The 19,797-nt window shown below is 44.0% G+C and overlaps 1 protein-coding gene across 5 annotated transcripts in view; it reads left to right on the top strand.

Annotated features, from left to right (window-relative positions):
• Pla1a (phospholipase A1 member A) overlaps nt 1–17,896 on the top strand; it is a 32,878-nt gene extending 14,982 nt beyond the window's left edge. For 3 of the 5 annotated variants that reach the window (XM_071615307.1, XM_027936030.2, XM_071615308.1), the window contains 9 exons: nt 1,105–1,282; nt 1,738–1,846; nt 2,609–2,710; nt 5,596–5,685; nt 7,544–7,711; nt 9,219–9,308; nt 13,725–13,833; nt 16,072–16,236; nt 16,874–17,896. In XM_071615307.1, coding sequence (XP_071471408.1) covers nt 1,105–1,282; nt 1,738–1,846; nt 2,609–2,710; nt 5,596–5,685; nt 7,544–7,711; nt 9,219–9,308; nt 13,725–13,833; nt 16,072–16,236; nt 16,874–16,958 — 1,096 coding nt within the window. In that variant the 3' untranslated portion in view covers nt 16,959–17,896. Of the gene's footprint in view, nt 1–1,104; nt 1,283–1,737; nt 1,847–2,608; nt 2,711–5,595; nt 5,686–7,543; nt 7,712–9,218; nt 9,309–13,724; nt 13,838–16,071; nt 16,237–16,873 lie in introns of those variants that run through there. The other 2 variants (XM_027936032.2, XM_027936033.2) reach the window with 2 other exon arrangements.
• The last annotated feature ends 1,901 nt before the right edge of the window (nt 17,897–19,797 follow it).

The following is a 19,797-nucleotide window of genomic DNA, read 5'->3' as shown; positions in this document are numbered from 1 at the left end:
GTCCAAGACAAGACCAAGAACAGAAAGGTTCCCAGGAGGAACGAAGGAGAGACTGTGGTGGAATAGCAGCACTGTAGAACCACTCAAGTTGAGGGTATCTGATGAAGAGGTAGGCACAGAGGATCACCACTTCCTGATTCCTGTCCTTTCCACCTCCTGGATCCCTGGATTCCAAGCCACATAATTCCTAGACATTCCCTCCTCACTCTTGTTGCAAAGTCTGTCCTCAGGCAAGCCTCACACTCAGTCACTATCTAAGGCTGAGCCTATGCCTCCAATGCAGGGATGGCTAAGAGAGCTGGAGAGCTCATCAGGCCAGTTGTCTGTCTGCTTCTGTGTCCCCCCAAACCCCTTTCCATGGCACAATCCAGTCTGCACTCCTCTGCCCACATGAGCATGCTCAGATTGTTCCTACAGTGGAGGTTATTTCAAAAACTTCATTTCTGATCCCAATCTATTGGAAAAGATTTCTGAAAAAATTTCCATCACTCTGTTTCTACAGAAGTCTCATTATACCTTAAGTTTCAGAAAAACAGGGACTATATCTTATTTGTTTTTTTATCTCTTAGAAAACACATAGCATACTACCTGGCCCATAGGTACGCAACAAAAGTTTGTTGAATGAGTGGATGAGTGAATGAATGAATGAATTAAAACATCCTCAAGGAAAGAGCCTATATTCTAGAATAAGAATTAAGGTCACAAATATAAAGTTTAAGGTACAAAGTCATCTTTTCCACAAATAACACAAACAGGAGTTGGGCAGTGCATGTGGTTTATGTAGTTTAGCATTGCACAAATGTGCCTGATTGAAAGCACATGGGTTGAAATTCAGCTTGAGCTCTGAGCCCTGGCTTGAGGCTGCAACTATCTGGACCATAAGGCACCCAGGTATAATTTATACAAAGCCTCCTCTGTTGGCAGGAGGCTTGGCAACTTTGGGATCATGTTCTCCCTGTGTCCAAAGCACTGCATGATAAATTCCCCCTTATACCTACTTTCTAGTTTTGACTTCTTCTCTGGGTTGGGATTAACAGAGGCTTCCATGACAATGGATATCAGCTTGGCAGGTCATTTTCCTCTCCTTTTTGTCCCCATGTCTAGGGCTTTAGGAAAAAAGCCTTCCTGGATTAATACATTCATTAGAGCCCTTCTGAATGCAGTAGATGCTAACGTGATCGCTGTGGACTGGGTTTACGGATCTACAGGTGTCTACTACTCGGCTGTGGAAAATGTGGTTAAGCTGAGCCTGGAGATTTCCCGTTTCCTCAGTAAACTCCTGGTAGGTGCAAAAGAGCTCAGGGTGATTTGGGGCTACTTACAGAGAAGAGACAGGGCACAAAGAGAAAAAAAAATCACCTGTTAAGGGGGCTCAGGGCAGAAGCAGAGCCCTTCAGGGCTTGTTGGTCTTTAGATCAAATCTTGAGTTAGTCACTTGGTGTTGAACCTGGCCGAGGCTCCTGCTCCTCCTCTATAAAAGGAGTAGTAGATGGGCAGTGCAGATTGCCTGGAATTTAGTGGCTCCTTAATAGGGGATGTTCTGGTCATTAGTCACACACTTTGAAGTGAGGGGATTGTCAGGGAAGGGAAGAGGAAAAGTGATTGATGGATGAGAGGTCTGCCCTTTTCTCCAAATCATGGGTGGTGGGTGTGTCTTGCCCAGGGCCCTCAGCCTCTGAAGTCTGTGGGAAAAGTTGTTGTGATCCAAAACAAATTCACTGTCAATGCCCATTCCAGGCGCTGGGTGTATCAGAGTCTTCTATCCACATCATTGGAGTTAGCCTGGGGGCCCATGTTGGGGGCATGGTGGGACATTTCTACAAAGGCCAGTTGGGACGGATCACAGGTAACATTTTCCCTGACCATCCTCCTAGGGTTCAGAGATAGAAAGGAATTGCCCTGGACATGCCTCTTTTGAGGTAGGCAGAGTGGTGTATTGAGCCATTATTTGTATGATTGAGTCATCTATCACCACTGACATTTATTTATTGTAGTTGTTTTACATAAAATGCTATCATTACTATTGCACGGTCTCTAATATTAGTATCAGAGGCTGTGTACTTTTGAGCCCCAGTGTCTAGATCTATAAAATGAGCTGTAAAATCCCTTATCTCCTTGGCCCACTGTGGGAATCACCTTCAGTTTTGCTACATACCTTCAAATGTGGGAGGGGGACTTTATGCTTCAGGAGCCACCCTCAATCAATAACGGACTAGGGCAATGTGGTAAATACCCCAACTTCCTGGCTCTTTGGTGAGATAATTCTGAGTCATGTTCCACATACTCTTCCACTGAGGCCCCGATGGGGTGAGAACTAGATGCCCCTGAAGGTTAATATGAGCACATTAGCCATTGCCAAATGGTTGGTATTATCTAACTCATTTTAGAGCCAGAAAAACTGGGTCATTGAAGGTTACCACAAGAGAGACAACAGTGAGTGGGGCTTCTTGAGTGAGGTGGTCCTGAGTTAGTTCTCCCAAACCTTGGTCTTTGCTGGAGCACTCCATGTTCTGAACTGGAGGGGTATCCAGGAAGGCGTATGGTGGTCCCATTGCAGTTCCTACAGCTGAGAGGAAAGGGAGCTCCCAATAGCTATCTGTTCTTGCAGGCTTAGACCCCGCTGGACCAGAGTACACCAGAGCCAGTCTGGAGGAGCGCTTGGATGCTGGAGATGCCCTCTTCGTGGAAGCCATCCACACAGACAGCGACAGTGAGCAGGATGGGGGTGGGGGATACTTGCGTCTGGGGAGAGGGAGTAAGCACAAGGCAGAGGCCAGGAGGCTGGCACCTAGTGGTATGGCCCTGTCTCTCTCAGGGCTTCTGCTGTACAGTCATTACGAGAATGATCTTCAAAGTCTCTTTCGGGAGTCATTCTGTGACCACTGAGACAACTGGTTTTCTTTTTAGCGGCCAATACACATAGGATTTTCATTTATGGATGAAACTCGCTTGTTTGGGAGTCCCTCTCTCTGATTCAAAACCAGACTTTGTACTGAGAAGGGATTGGGGAGGACGTTGCTGCCCAACTGACTTATGGGAAAGCTATGCTGCTTTTTCAGGGTGATTGTGTCTGGTCCCTGGGGATGGGGGGATTCCTCTCCCCATCTGGACTCCCCTTCTCCCCTGTGAACAAGCCCAATCTTCAGTGCAATGGAGAATGAGAAGCCCCCTGCCAATGGTGACAGACACAGGAAAGACGCCCCTCAATCCATTATATCCAAATTAAGCCCTTCTGAGCAACTGGGAAACGAGGTGGACAGTCTTCCTCATTTCTACTTGATAGAAAATGCCCAGAGTCTGTGCCAAGCACTGTACTCAGTGTCACTGAAGCAAGGAGAAATAACATCTGGTCTGACCAAAAGAGTTTTCAGTCTACTGAGATCTTGTCTCAAAATAAAAAATAAAAAGGGTTAAGGATGTGGCTCAGAGGTTGAGAGCCCCTGGGTTCAATCCTAGTACCAAAAACAAACAAAGATACAAAAAAAAAAAAATGGTACCCACATTCACCAAATAAAATCAAGAAATACTCCTCAATCAAGTTTGCATGAAATAATATTATAAACTTGGTAAATTTGAAGGAGATGTCTCATTCTATGTGGTCACAAGGCTTCTCTAGCATCCAAGACCCACAGACAAGTGATTCTGGAAGAAGCCCATGTAGCCTCGTTCACACCTTCACTGCCCAGAGGGGAAACCAAAGCCCATGGCACTCTGTCTGCCTCTGTCAGGTGAATTAACCTTGTTCATTAATAACACAAGTTCTTTATGCCCCTAATTTGGCTAACCAGATGACTTATTAGGTCTCCAGTTACCTGAGATAGGTCTTAGGCCCTTCAAAGTTCCTGATTGGATTGAAAAAAAATTCATTCCATTTATTCAATCCATCTTTACTGAGCTATGTAACCAGTAGTGAGAATACAGCAGTGAACAAGGCTTAGACAAGGTCCCTGCCCACTCAGAACTCATAGGCTTCGGGATCAGGCACTCATCTATTTATTCACTCAATAACTATTAGGCACTCACTACAAGCCAGGGAGTGTGGTAGGCGGTAAGGACCCAGCAGAGAAATGTCAGGCAAAATACCTGCCATTGTGGATCTTACATCCAAGGAAACAAATGAGTTGCTTACACATTTTGATTGTTATAATGAAGAAGCAGTGAGAGGGGCGTGACAGGTAGGGGATCTGCTCCATAGGATTCTTGGGGAATATCTGCTCAAGAAGAGGTGAGGTAAATCTTAGCGGATGAGAACAAGTCAGCCCTGGGAAGGCTGGGAGAAGAGCATTCCAGGTACAGAGGATCCCTCCAGCTAGAAGTGAAATGCAGGCCTGGACACAGGTTTGTTCTAGAGACAAAAAAGGGAACCATATGGTTAGAGGGCAGCGAAGGAGGAAGAGGTGTTGAGTGTGTTGGAGAAGAGGGAACAGTCTAGGCTGGACTCTACAAGGAGCTTCCCTTTGGTTCTAAGATCCCTGAGAATAGGGCAGTGACTTGGATTTCTTTAAGAGACTGCAGCTTCTATACAGGGAACCAAGTACAGGAGGGTACTAAGGGAGGCCCAGAGACCCAGGACAGGGCAATTGCAGGGGTTGTCTGGGTGAGAGGTTGGAGACTTGGGCCAAGGTGGTGGCAGTAGAGACAGACAGTAGGAGAAAGATTCAGAATATATTTCTGAATATACTCTGAGATAGAGCTGACCACACTCTAATGGGCTGGGTGTGGGAAGAGAGGGTAAGGCTGGGATTAAGGGTGATTTCTGTGTCCCTGCTTAACCATTGGGTAGATGTTATTAAACAAATAATTCACCGTTTCTTACAACAGTGACAGATGACCTGAAGGAGAAAATCAGGGTCCCTGGTGGTTGGGCTAACCCGGCCTGGGGTTGGGAGAGTGGTCAGATGTGCTATATGGGAGAGCCTAGGATATAGCCCCAGTGACAAGAGGAAGACTAGAGTCTCTCTTAAACTCAGCTCTTTGTAGTCACATCATATTTCCACTCAGTGAAGAAAGCACAAAAGTATGTTTTGTGGGAGACTGTGGAAATGTGGCCCCAAACTTATTTATCTGAAGTATTGCTTGAAGGAAAACAGAAACTAGGAAATTTACCAAGTTTATAACATTTTTTATAATACAAACTTGATTGAGGAGTATTTTCTTGATTTAATTTGGTGAATGCACGTACCATTTTTTTGTTGTGGCTTCTTGATTTGTTTTGGTATTGAGGATTGAGCCCAGGTGCACTTAACTTCTGAGCCACATCCTCAGCCCTTTTTATTTTTTATTTTGAGACAAGATCTCACTGATTTGCTTAGGGCCTCACTGAGTTGCTGAGGCTGGCTTTAAACTCATGGTCCTCCTGCTTCAGCCTCCTGAGCTGCTGGGATTACAGGCGAGTATGGGTATCTTATACATTGATTCTTCTTTGGTTCAGCATGACTCTTCTTACAAAGTCTTGGAGCTCTTTGGAGTGGGGTGGACACAGACAGGGTGGGCTCCTAAGGCCAGAATTCAGGCATTGCTGCCAGTGGACCCTACTGTGGGTCCCGGAAGATATGTTCCTGAAGTAAGAAGGTAATAGGATTCTGCCTCTTTCAGATTTGGGTATTCGGATTCCTGTTGGACACGTGGACTACTTCGTCAATGGAGGCCAGGACCAGCCTGGCTGTCCCACGTTCATTCATGCAGGTCAGAAAGTCAGAGCATTGGTGTTTGCCTGCCGCACAAGCTGGAGACCAACGTTGGTCTTCACACTGAATTGACCAGTGAGGGCCAATGAGGGTTTTCTGACAGTACCCTTTGCTGAGTCCTATAGTGCCTCACTCTGCACTTACCAAGAATCTTTGGAGACCCGAATTTCAGACAATAGTGCCTGATTTTGGAAGCATTATACTTGTGCTGCCCTCCCCACTTATCTTAGGCCCTGACACAACTTCACATCACTCAAGCCAATCACTTCTTATTCTTCCTTGTGCCCTGATTTGTGGCAAAGCCCACACAAACTACATTCTCTGCAGAGTGTGGCTGTGGCAGAAACAAGCCAATGGGCCCAAAGCTAGTTAGCCCAGGAATCCATTCACTGCATGACCACTTCACCAAATATAAGAAACTTAACTGTTTTCTAAAATTATCTTCAAGATCTCCTCCTCCTCCTCCTCCTCTTCCTTCTTCTTTGTACCCAGAAGCACTTAATCACTGAGCCACATTCCCACCCCTTTTTATTTTTTATTTTGAGACAATGCCTTGCTAAGTTGCTGAGGCCGCTTTTGAACTTGCAATCCTCCTGCCTCAGCCTCCCAAGCCACTGGGATTACAGGTGTGCTAAGATGATCTTCTTGAACACATCCAATCAATATACATTTCTTCTATTCTACATACATTCTTCTGGAATGTTCTTTTTGAATATATATTCTTCATAGCATTATTTATTTAAAAATATTAAATTTGTCAAAAGCTAAGCATTAAGGATTGTTTAGCCATATTCTTCGTATGACCATAACTAATATATTGACACTTCATATAGAAGTTTTAAATGCTGATTTCTGTTTCTATGTTTTTAATCTTTTCCGGCTTCACTATATTCTTAACACTTTAAGGATACCTTTGACAATTTTATTGAATAATCACTAATCTGCTTTACCAAATTTAGTAGTTTTCTAAAAATATGCTTCTTTTTGACAGTTTAATGAGTAATTTCAGTTATTTTGATCAGGTGGCCTAGTTTGGTTTCAATGGTGTTGGAAAATTTCAGAAGCATTTTAATGAACCACTTTTCATTTCTTCTTCATAAAAATTTTGAGAAAGGTATGGTTTGTCTCTGCCTCAGCTCCCTGTTAATGAAGGAAGGAACTTGGCTGTGGCTGGGTGTCTCAATCTCAGGGGAAAAGAAAGTCAGCTCGAAGTTCCATCCTGATTACCAGTCCCACAGAGAGGGTCCCAAGGGATGGGGAGGGGCTAAAGACCCAAGAAGCCTGCCTGGGGTTGTAGCTCACTATTTACCTTAGCCCCAGCCAATCCAGGCAATGGGAGTTGTTGCACACTTTTAAATAGGGTAGCAATAACAACAATAGAACCAAGCTTTTAGTAAATTGGGGAACTTGGCAGACTGATTGCATCAGTCATTTGGCCAGTCAAGTGTCAGCACTTCAGCTTCAGAGACAACTGATCATGATTGCCTCACTGCTGGTTGGGTAGAATGAAGTTGTAAAAAATTGGCTGTGTGGTTGGTGATGAAGAAGGCAGCCAATCATGTCCAGAAGTAGAGTTGGCATCTTCCCATCTTATGAAGGAGAGTGTGCATGATCACAGAAGAATAGCTCTGAAGTCAGGCAATTTCCACTGTAGATTAAGCTTATATAACTCAGGAAAATGAAAAGGGAGAAAGTGGTAACCATGTCCATTAATACTTAAGAATGTGACTCAGGGGACATCCTATGTATTTATAGCCTTCTCGAATATGAAATTTGGTAGAGTTACAGTAAGTAGCATGAAGGGAATTTCCATTTGTCTTGACTGAAAATTTGGCTGTTTTTTCCCTCCTGTTCAGGTTACAGTTATCTGATCTGTGATCACATGAGGGCTGTGCACCTCTACATCAGTGCCCTGGAGAATTCCTGTTCATTGATGGCCTTTCCTTGTGCCAGCTACCAGGACTTCCTTGCTGGAAACTGTGTGGATTGCTTTAACCCTTTTCTGCTTTCCTGTCCAAGGATAGGTAAAATGTCACCCTTTGGACTCACTTGGACAATTTGGGGAAAGTTCAAATCCTGCCAGTTGTCACCTCTTTACCTTCTAAGTTCCAATGGTTGAACTATCCAATTGAGGGAAAGAAAAATTAACTCAAGAGGTGTTAGCCTGTTCTCACAGAAGATAACAGCTGGCCCTCTGTGTTCTGCCTCTCACCAGCTCTCCTGCTCCCTGCTGCCACACCCCCTCTGCACCGACAGCCCCTCTCATCTGGACGCCCAGCCTCAGGACACTCTCTAGAAACATTGGCACAATGCAGAGCCCCTGCCCTTCTCTGACAGATACTTCTATAAGTCCTTCTTGCTAGGTTGGCCATCTCCAGCTCTTCACAGCCCCTTAATTAGTGTGTTCTGGGGAAACTCTAAAGTGGCACACGTGCCCACTTCAGAGGTGCGACACTGTGATGGCCACATGCCAGCCAGTGTGGAAGGAACTGACTAACAGCTGGGCCACTTGGGCATGTTCCTGAATGACTCAGGCCAGTCTGGGGAGAGAAGGCTGATGGATCTGTCCTCTAACTTGCCTGTGTAGACTATTGCTGCAGATATCCTGGGGTTATCCAGGGTGAAAAACTCCTGAGTAGTGGAAATACTCTTCCCCCATTCCACACTCTCCCACCTCCCACCACTCCAAACTGCAGCAGCCTAACATTGCTTATACAAATGAAGTGGATACCTGCTTGATAAAATGTTAGAGGAAGGGTATCTTACCATAACAAAACAAGCCAACACTATTTCAGGCTCAGTGGGTGTGGTCTGCATTGTCCCCAGATGTGATGGACCAGTCGATGTAACAGCCACTTCCCATTGACTGCCCAGCCTCAGCTCTCTCTCCACTTTCCCTTGCACTGAACACCCTAGGGATGCCAACCATGTGTACTTCCAAGGGTATAGCACATTTCCTCATCATGTGGGCCTTTTCCCTAACTCTATTCTCTGCCCTGATCACCCTCTCCCTGACTGCCATCTGCAGTCTCCGGGTCCAATATTTCCCTTGCACTGTTTTTGCTGCACAGGATACAAATGCCATTAAGCTGTCATGTAGATTGATTTGCAAGAAAAAGACATAATTTTAAATTTCTTATAATTATCTATTGAGAATGGGTCATATAGCCAGGCATGGTGGCACACAGCTGTAAAACCAGCATCTCAGGAGACTGAGGGAGGAGGACCGGGAGTTTGAGATCAGTTTGGGCAACTTAGAGAGATACTGTCTCAGTATAAAATTTTTTTAAAGGGTTGGAGGTGCAGCTCCGTGGTAGGGTGTTTGTCTAGTATGTGCAAGGCCCTGGGTTCAATTCCCAGCACCTGGAATGAGTACACAGTGTAGCTGTCTGTTTCTGGGTATGCGAATTAATTTGTATATGGCTGGGTGCTGAGCCCAGAGCTCAGACTCTGGTCACACAAAACCTGGATTTGAATCTCAGCTTCTCCATTTCTCCTGAAATGGCCTCCTCTTTGCTTCTTAATTTCCAGGGCTAGGAGACCAAAGTGGTATCAAGATAGAGCCGCTTCCCAAGGAAGTGAAAGTCTACCTTCTGACCATGTCCACGGCCCCCTACTGTGGTGAGTAGGGAGAAAATGCATGCTGTGTCAATGTGCCTTTTGGAAGAGCCTTTTGGAAGTGTATCCAGCCCAGTGTTGGAGCCCAGCTGGGAGGCGAAGGACTGGGGCAAAGATATACTGGGAGGAGCAGTTCCTGGTCTTAGATGGAACCAGACTGTAAGAATGAGGCCAGTCCACACTTCCACAGATGAGGTCTTGGGATATTCTATCGTTTATGTACTGATCCTCTTTTCTCCTCTCACCCAGATTTGCTCTGAGGGTTGGGTCTCTCTAGAGCAGTATTTGCTCACACTTCTGGGTCCTTCCTTCCTACACATTTTCTTCCCCCTCCTTGATGAACACTGTATATGTCTCCCACCAGGGCAGCCCTACTGGATGAGGGTCCTGGGTAATGCACCCTCCGCCCACCTTCCCCTTTACAGACACATTCAAATGGTCCATAGTTGCTTTCACTGCATTTCTTCGAAGCTAAAATGTCCGTGATTGTAAAAGATGTAAAACATGAAAGCCTGTCTTAGGACAATGTAGTTCCTTCTTCCCCATGCTATTTATGTCTTCACTGTACTTCCTGGTTTATGTGTGTTGTCTTGAGGTCTTCCTGACTGCTTTGTGATGTATACAGGGCACAATTGTGCTGGTTTGGATGATACATTATGTGTCCATCATTTTAACTGATTTTCTGATTAGCTTGTGTTGGAGTTAACGGAGGGGTCTTTGTGACTATTTCTTCCAGTTACTGGAAGGCCTAGTGCAATGTGATATGGAGCCCAGAGCTCAGACTCTGGTCACACAAGACCTGGATTTGAATCTCATCTTCTCCAGGCTTATCGGCTGTGTGATCAGGATCAATTTACTTAAGCTTTCTGGACTTCTTATGTGGAAAATGGGAACAATAACAGTACCTACTTGCAAGAATCAATTGTGAGGATAAAACAAAATAGTATAAGGGAAGTCTCTGGCACAGTGATTGGAACCAAATAAAGAAGCATATCCTTTCCTTCCCTTAGAGAATTTGAGAGAAGAACAGATGGAGGTGTTGCTACCTTCAGGCCAGAGAGAATTCATGGCCATATCTCTCAGGGTCAGAGTAGGTTGCAGAGTCAACAGTGGCCTTTCTACGCGTGTCAGTCATTGGCCAGCCCAACTCTGAGAGAAGTGGGTGAGGAAAGGGAAGCTCTGAGGGACCAAGCACATTCTTGCCAACACTTACTGTTGTTTGTATTCTTAATAGCTGTCATTCTGACTGGAATAAGATGAAATCTTAGAGTAGTTTTGATTTGCATTTCTCTAATTGCTAGAGATATTGAACGTTTTTTCATATATTTGTTGATTGATTGTATATCATCTTCTGAGAAGTGCCTTGGCCCATTTATTGACTGAATTATTTGTTTTTTTGGTGCTAAGATTTTTGAGTTCATTATATATCCTAGAAATTAATGCTCTATCTGATGTGCATGTGGTAAAAATTTGCTCCCATTCTTCAGGCTCTCTATTCACTTCATTGATTGATTGTTTCTTTTGCGAGAAGAAGCTTTTTAGTTTGAATCCATCCCATTTATTGATTCTTGATTTTAATTCTTGTGCTATAGGAGTCTTATTAAGGAAGTCAAGTCCTAATCTGACATAATGGAATTTGGGCCTACTTTTTCTTCTACTTGGTACAGAGTCTCTGGTTTAATTCTTAGGTCCTTGATCCACTTTAAGTTGAGTTTTGTGCATGGTGAGAGATAGGGGCTTAATCTCATTTTGTTGCATATGAATCTCCGGTTTTCCCAGCACCCTTTGTTGAAGAGGCTATCTTTTCTCCAATATATGTTTTTGACCCTGGGACTCTTGAAGGTTAAAAGCATTTTAAGGTCCCTGCTAAGATAGATTCACAGACTCCTGATTTTTCTGTTCACGTTTGTTGTGAGACCTCCTCCTTCTACCAAGAAACATGGCCCTGTATGTTCAAAAACCACAGAGAGACACAGAAGAGAGCAAGCCAGCACAAACACCTGCTCACCTGTGTATTGTAAGTCTCTCATTCTGAGGATGGAAGCAGGTCTCCCCTCCAGGACCAGGCATGAGCAAGCCTATCTAAGAATGCTCAGGTGGGGCGCAGCTGCCAGCTCACAGCTATCCAGCCACTCCCAGGCTTTCATGGCATTGGGCTCCCATGCCAGTACCCTTGGTCCGCTTCCACCTCAGCACTGCCCATGAGGACAGTGGTCACCCTTGATTTCTGCCAAGCATGTGCCAGTATGAGCAGACGATTTTCTATAAATAATATTTTTAAACAATATTACTTTTGCTTTATAGAACAGTTTTTCACAAAGTGCCTTCTCTCCATTACCTCATCTGATCCTCACCATGTCCTATTGGTGATATTGGGATTACTGCTTATAGTTGAGGGAACCAAGACACAGCAAGGTTCAATGGCTTAGGTCAGGTGCCAACAGCCTGTGAAAAGCACGTCTGGCCTTGGATCCAGAACTCCCAACCAGCCAGTCAGGGGCTCTCTGCATGCTGCTACCTATGTCCTACTCCCATGTAGATTTGATCTTACTACCAGTTCTCATCCATTCAACCTTAGGCCTGGGTTTCTTGGATTTTCCAGAAACATGTAAAGAAAAGACAGGCAGAACCTTAAGAAAATTTCTCCATCAATCATATCTGTTAGCAAAAGAAGATGTGATATCATGAGTCAAACTCATCCCAGAAAATTAAATTTCTAAAGCTTTCATAAGTTAGGATCACAGGTATCCACTTCAGTTCAGACTTTGTCTATCCCCACAACAATCAACATCCCATAGTAAACAACTGGGAGGGAGAGATGGAAGACATGGCCTTTGGTGTTTTCCCTGTGGAGGGAGGAGCATACAAGCATCTCTTTTCTTCTCATGAGTTTCTGGCATCTTGGTGCTTGCCAGAGAGTTCTGTTACTAATCCTGTTGGGCCCAGAAGTACCACAGCACTCCTTCAACTTAGTACTGAGTTCACCTATATCTCTTGAATGTCCCTCACCACCACCCAATATTCATCCAGGAAATGAAGCAATTGAAAAAGTAAAAGTACAGACAGGGGAGAGGTGAAGAAAAGGTACATCTTTAACCATGTTCCCATCACCCAAGGAGCCTCGGAAATTTTTCTGAGAATAAAGTTACTGCAAAATGCTACCAGGTGCACCTACTACTTGATAAGAAAAGGATGGTGCATTAGGGGAGTTGTAATCTTCCTTACCTTTTCTTGCTAGAGGGATGATAAGCCCTGAGGGTATCATCATCTGCCAGGCTGATTGCCCAGTATGTGTCAACAACACCCTCTTTGAGAGTACCAGCATCCGTGCTGCCCAAGGGAGGGTCAAGATGCCACACAGTTGACCAGCTGCCACAGGGAGGGGAATAGCCTTCTCTTATACACATAGCTTGGTTCTCTGACACTGTGTTTGGGAGGGGGAAGATCACTACTGTCTTTTAGGAGTGAATTATTTAGCATATGTCTTAGTCTATTTGTGCTCCTATAACAAAAATCTGAGACTGGCTAATTTATAAAGAATGGAAATTTATCTTTTCATAGTCTGGAGACTGGGAGGTCCAAGATGAAGGTGTTGGCATTTGGCACCTATGAAGTCTGTTCTCTTTGCTTCCAGATGGCACATGTTGCTGCGTCACTGCCATTCTTCATATGGCAAAAAGGCAGTTTGGAGCAAAGGGCCCTGACTAGTTCCACTGAGGTCTTTTTTTTTTTTTTTTTTTTAATACTGGTGATTGAACCCACAGGCACTTACCATTACATTCCCAGTCTTTCTTTTTAAATTTTTATTTGTTAGTTTTTGAGATAGGGTCCCACTAAGTTCCCCTGGATGGCCTTGAACTTGCAATCCCCCTGCCTCAGCCTCCTGAATATCTGGATTACAGGTGTGTGCCACCAGGCTCAGCTCACTAAACTACTCTTGAGGAATCTGTTCTCATGACTTAATCACTTCTCAAAAGTCCCCACCTCTTCATACTGTTGTGTTGAGGGTTAAGTTCAAATGTGACTTTGGAGGGGAAACCAACATTCTAACCATAACAGTAAATGCTAGATTCTTTTGGGTTCAAGATTACATAACCATGATAAAGACACCAAATAAGGGAGAGTGAGACATTCTGGTTCTACAGGTAATAAAACTGACACTGAATGCTTCCTAGGTACAGACACTGTCCTAATAATTTTATATGTATTAATTTGCTTACTTCTCACTCTGACCTGTGGGACATCTATTTTACTATTCCCAATTTACATTGAGATGACTTGGGATCTGGATCTGCTGTGGGGTACACAGCTACTAAGAAGTAGAGCCGAGATTCCCAACTGCTCTGCCACTTTTGGGGGCTTTCCAAACATTGCATCTCTGCCTTCTGCCTTAGTCTCTGCTGTGCTTTGGTTTCCTAGTGCATCACAGCCTTGTGGAGTTTTACTTGCAGGAGCCGAGAAGAAAGGACACAAGCATCAAGATCACCTTTGTTAGCAGCAATGACACCTCCTCAGTCAAGATCACCATGTACGTAAGTGTCCCACATGGCTGACCCCTCTCCTCAGGAGCTGCCTTTACATTGTCCAAGTGTACACACTCCAAACATCCCAGGTCAGGCTGAGATTGCCAACAGTTGGACCTAGATGACCCGGCTGGTGCAGCACCTGTGTAGACTGACCCATAGACGCATTCTGGGGAAATGTCCCAGGTTAGTACGGGTTAGTATGGGATTAGTACAGGTCCAAGCATAGGGTATTCAGATGACAAGGCAAGCAGGCAGCAGTAATGGGATGTCCCAACAGGTGGTTAGAACATAGAAATCAGGTCCCTAATAGGAAACAGTGCTCAGGAAGGCCTCAGTCACTAGCCCAGGGAAGGTTGGCCAGAGTTTGGGGACCACCCAGGATTTTGGCAGCAAGTCAGTGAGCTGAGTACTTTCTATTGGATCAATTCAAGATCATGGTATTTCTAGAAGGGTGTTTGCCTCACCTCCCCAGAACACTGTAGGTCAGTCAACAGTGGCAGAGTGATGTCAATGATGCACAGTCCTGGCTGTGTCTTAGAATCACCTGGAGAACTTTAAAAATGGGGTCCACCCCACCAAAGTTCACTCCAGATGAACCACACAGCCAAAGCTCCATGAGTGAGTCTAATGGACATCCACAGGTTAGTGCCTCCTCCCCAAAAGACTTACATGAATTTTGAAGATGGCCACCAGAACATGTTAGCGTCTACCTTCATTTTTTTAAATTTTTAATCTTTAAGATCAAAAATTGGGGATGGGGCTTCCAAGGAGAAAGTATGTTCTTTTTCCTACAATCTTTAGCTTTGAGCAACACCAACATTAACTTTGAATTGTAGAATTTACTGGAGTCAAGTTCCCAAATTACTCACATAAAGCATTTTTCATATTCCTTCTATTTTGTAAGCTCCTCAATCTAAGCAGTTTCTTAAAAAGAACAATCTTATTTTTTCTCTACCGTATTTCAAAACACTTTGAAGAGTAGGGAATTTTTAAACAGTTATACAGTATCTTCCCTCAAAAGGAAAAAACAAACTATATGCTTAACCTCAGACTAAAAGCTACACCCAAAAGATATGTCATCACTGCCAAGGAAAGAGAAATTGGGCTGGTGAGGAAGGACCCACCCTGCTACATGGTGTGGAAGGGACCATGGCCCTTCTTTCCCTCTTTCTGCCCCAGAGCCCAGGGAGGAACAGAAAGGGTGGGAAGACCAGATCAGGGCCCAGGAGGCAAGTTCTTTCCCTCTAGCCTGGTGCAGTCCTTGCTGTCCTTCTTCCTGACTCCCCAACATCATACCCTCAGGACTCTTCTGGAAGGGCTGAGCCTTGTTCCAAATTTGATGACTTTCATGGAAGGCCTCTTCTTCCACACTTGGATCTTACCATCTCTGGCCTTTATCTAAGGTCCCACAGCCCTTTTTGAAGCACTCCACCAGGCTGGGCACTTCACAATCTGCCTGCATCTTTGTCTCATTCTCCTTCTTCAACTTTGTCACTGATGAGGTGGTGCCTGCATCTTGTACACTGATGGGGAAACTGAGGGCAAGGCCCAAAGAGTGGATTAAGAGAGACCTGGGCATTTTCACTCTGGGCCTTCTAGGTGGAAATCCAACTGTTCTGAACACTGTGGTTCAAGCTCATGGTGGCCCATGGGGAAGCTGGGATTTATACTTAGGACTGTGTGAATCCAGGGCTACCTTGCTAGGTTAGGTCACTTGTCCAAAGCCAGACAGCTTAAAGAGTCAAAACCTGGGGTCCACCCCAGCTCTGTCTGACTTCAAGACCTATTTTGTTGTTGTTATTATTGTTTTTCCATCTGTACATTCATACCTGGCTTAATGCAGAGTACCCTTACACTATATTCTTTGAACTGAGGGGCCCTAAAAGAGGATTTCTATTTTCAAATAGTTGCATCTTAAAGTAAAGCTCTCCTCTACTTGTGAATCCAAGAGTAAGGGACATTTTTCCAGATATGAAATTCTAAGAATTCTATTTTGCCACAGGGTCTACTCTTTTATTCTCAAAAATCAAGAAGTATTTCTTGAGTCACGGTCAAGACTGAAAATGTGTGGGTAGAGGGGCTGGTGAAGTAATACAAAGGACCATGGTTCCCACCTTCAAGGAGCTAGTCCCTTTATGCATGACAACCAGCCAGTGTGATCAGCAAAGTCCTATCACAGCCAAAGAGGAAGTGAAGCAGAAAGTACCACAGACATTCACTTTCCCTTTCCCTGCCCCTAGACCTGGACAGCAACTCCGGGGAAGAGGAGTCATAGCCCACCCTGAGCCACAGTGCCAGATAAAACAAGTGAAATTAAAGTTTCAGGCTTCCAGCCAGGTTTGGAATAAAAACAAGAGTACCATCGTTGGGAAGTTCTGCATGGCTCCTCTGCCCGTCAATGACAGGTGAGCCCCCGTACCCAACCCCACCCCAGACACACACACACACACACACACACACACACACATAAACACACCAAGCAACCACCCCTCCCTTAGGTGCATTGCTTGTTGACATTCAATTTTGCTGTGGTATTTACCATTTTAGCAGCAGAGAGGACAAAAACCCAGGGTTTTCCTGAAGCTCCCTAGTGGGACCTCTAGGGTTGGGGATGTTAGGAAGGGTGACAAGGAGGGTGGCATAAGAAGCAAGAAAAGGAGGATGGGCTTTGATTCTCCACCTCCACTTCAATATAAGAAACTCACCTTTATAACTGCTTAATGTGTTTGGTATCCATGTAAGGTTTTATTGGAACAACATTTTCTCATTGCCTATTTCCTCCTACTTAGCCTCCATTTCAAGTGTGTCTCTGGTACAGTCATGGCAATGGATCTGGAATCCACATTCCCTTTCCCCTTCCTCTAGCAGGCATTTATATTATTTGTATTACCACCCCTGGACACTTGGAGGTCAAGGATAGGCTCCATTGTAGAAGACTTTAAACTCCTGTCACTGGACATCATGGGAACACAGAGACAAATAATTGACAGCCCTCTTTCTTCACCAACCAAGAAACTGCCTCCTGTTGCTCTTCTCTTGCAGTAAAAAGACAGTCTGTCTGCCTGAGCCAGTGAACTTACAAGCAAGTGTGTCTGTTTCTCATGACCTGAAAATAGCCTGTGGATAGCATAAACATGGGTAGGACACCTCCCTGGACTTTTTTTGAGGAAAATATGGTGAGGGACATGTATATGTGTATGCAACATGTGCTAGACTATTGCTACTAACGAGGAAGGTCAAATTCTTGATTATATTCCTCATAATCAGTTTCTATGGAGGGGAGATGACTCATTTTACAGAACTTGGTCCCCATTGCCGATCTGAAAAGCTCACATGGATGCTATTTCAGCTTCCCTATTCCTACGTAACTGCAATTGCCTCACGTCCTTGAGCATCTATACTTAGGATGCCATTGAAACAGAGAAGTTTTTTTTTTTAAATAAAACATCATGGAATTTCTGAATCATTTAAATATTTTATTGGAATGGAAATTCCCTTATGATGAAAAAAATGATTTGTAGTCTATGGGATTGGAGAAGACAGTAGATATTGAATTCTCTGTATTAAAATAGCAACTGAAAATTAGTTGGAACAAAAGAGGGGATGAAGAGTGGGGATGGGGAGGGCGCCACTGACCATCCCGGTGCCTCCTTTGGGTCTCTGGAAGGTTTGGAGGATTTTGATCTTTGTAAATAACCTTGTTACCAGTCATAGTCCATCAAAAAAATTAAAATAAAATAAACAAACAAAACCAGATGGTGAGCTCAAATTAAAAGTACTGTTTTCAATCATCTGTTGTGGGGAAGCAGTTGTCTGGAGCTAGTGGCGTGGGAGCTGCTGAGACATGGGGCCTGAAGTTGCGCGGAGAGAGCACCTGAGCCTGGAAGCAGAGGGGGCTGGGAACAGCCAGTCCTCCGGGGAGGAAGCAATTCCTGACATCACTTTTCTGGCTCCTTCATCCTCTTGCTCATCCTACCCATTGAATGACCCTCAACTGGAAGCCAGAAGACAAGAAACACCTCAGTATAGCCCAAACAGGTCCAGGGCAAACATCAGAACAAAAAAGGGTGGGGATGGGTAGGGTGGGTTAAAAATGTTTGGGAAACAAACACATATGATATTCACCTTCACCACCATTCCTCCTAGATTCTTCTCTTTAACTATTTTAAAAAATGAAATAAATATTCTTTAAAAGGAAACTGCTGACTTGTTGATTCTCCCTCCATACCAAAGTTGGGCAGAATGACGTAAGCAGCAGGCTGCAGTTACTCCTCTGGGCCACTCACCCAGGGCAGCTGAAGCCAGAGCTTCCGCCTTTCCAAGCTGTGAAAATAAGCAGATGGCCAGGTGATGCAATGTGAATATTAGCCCACAGGCTTAATTAGCATGGTTACAGCCAATAGATGATGACACATCTGAAGAACCCACATGTTCCCCAATACGTAGGCTTGGAATTTTCTATTTTTTCAAAACCAAAAAAAAACCTCTCCTCCTTCATTTTCCTTGCTGCTTGTTGCTTTTCTTCCAAGTGTGGATAAATCATATTACCCTTTTGTGATCAAAATTATGTCCCACGATGTTGACATTGAGGTTAAAATGACCTGACCTGCTTTTCTCTGACCTCATACTTTCCATTTTGCTTTGGGGCATAGCTGGGGGTGTTTCTTCATTAATAGCTTCTTATTTTAAAGCAGCACTAAATCCACTCACATGTTATTTTGCTCCCCATAAGAAATGTTAGATTATTACCTTAAATGGAAAAAAAAAAACAGCTTCCCTTATAAATTAACCCTAGAAATAAATACAATGAGAACACAACAATGTTTAAAATTCCAACTAAATACTGTGGTCTGCCAAAGGCTCTAAGCCCCAGGACTATTTTTTCCCCCTAATTATAAAAGGAAGGTTGGCAAGTACAAGAGATGTTACAAATTTATCCACAATGAATGGAGATTTTCTTCTATTTGTAACAGTGGATTAAAAGAAAATGAAACATGCAAGATTTCTCACTGTGGGGTTTAATGTTATTTAATGGTGGGTCTGTGTGCCACTAACAGTTAACTTGTGCAGAGTACATGCCCTCACTATGGGAAACCTGACTTGAGTAGGTAGGATGTCTGTGGGGTTAGGAATAGCAGGAAGTTAATCGTAACTCTGCTCCATGGCAGGCCAAAGGCAGAGTTTGGATGGCTCTCCACACCCACATTGCTCACAGGACTCTGCTAAGACATTTTCATGAGCAGAGACTATTATTTATTTATTATATTATTATTTATGATTTATTTGACAGAAATAATTCAGTCAAAAGTCAGATTCACCACCAACTGCAAGACACACTGCTGAAACTGCAAAGCAACTTGACCCTGGAAAGCCACACAATAAGAACAGCTGATACTGCATAGCTTTCTATTATGCTCCAGGTATTTGAGTGTTTCACACATGCTAAAATTTTATCCTTCCACAAGCCTATGAATACCCCCACTTTACAGATAGAAAAACTGAGCCTGAAGATCTATCAAGATAATAGGACTAGTAACAAAAGAACCAGGATTCAAATATGAGCTGTCTGGCTCTAGAGTAGGTGATTAACCATTCCTCAAACCAAGCTCAGGAACAGTACACCTTAAACCCATGGAAAAGGAAGCTTCCAACAATGGAAGCTTCTAGGACTGGCTACATGATTTTCAGAGAGAACTGCAAAATGAAGATCTGTGATCTTTGCAAATAAATAAATAAATAAATAAAATTTAAAAAAAATTAAGAATTCAAGATGATGATAGCACATTAGGAAATAAATTGTGGGCCCTTCAAAATGTAGGGCCCAGTGTAATGGCACAGGTACATGTCCAGGAAGCCAGTCCTGCAGCCGGGTGAGACACAGCCACTATTAATGCCCAGATGCGCTGGACAGTCCAGTCAAACTTGTGTAGTGTAACTGAGTCTAGATCCAGACAAAGCTTCAGTTG

The sequence above is a fragment of the Marmota flaviventris genome, chromosome 8 (assembly GCF_047511675.1).
Source record: "Marmota flaviventris isolate mMarFla1 chromosome 8, mMarFla1.hap1, whole genome shotgun sequence".
NCBI lineage: Eukaryota > Metazoa > Chordata > Mammalia > Rodentia > Sciuridae > Marmota > Marmota flaviventris.
This window is presented reverse-complemented; position numbering and strand designations above follow the sequence as displayed.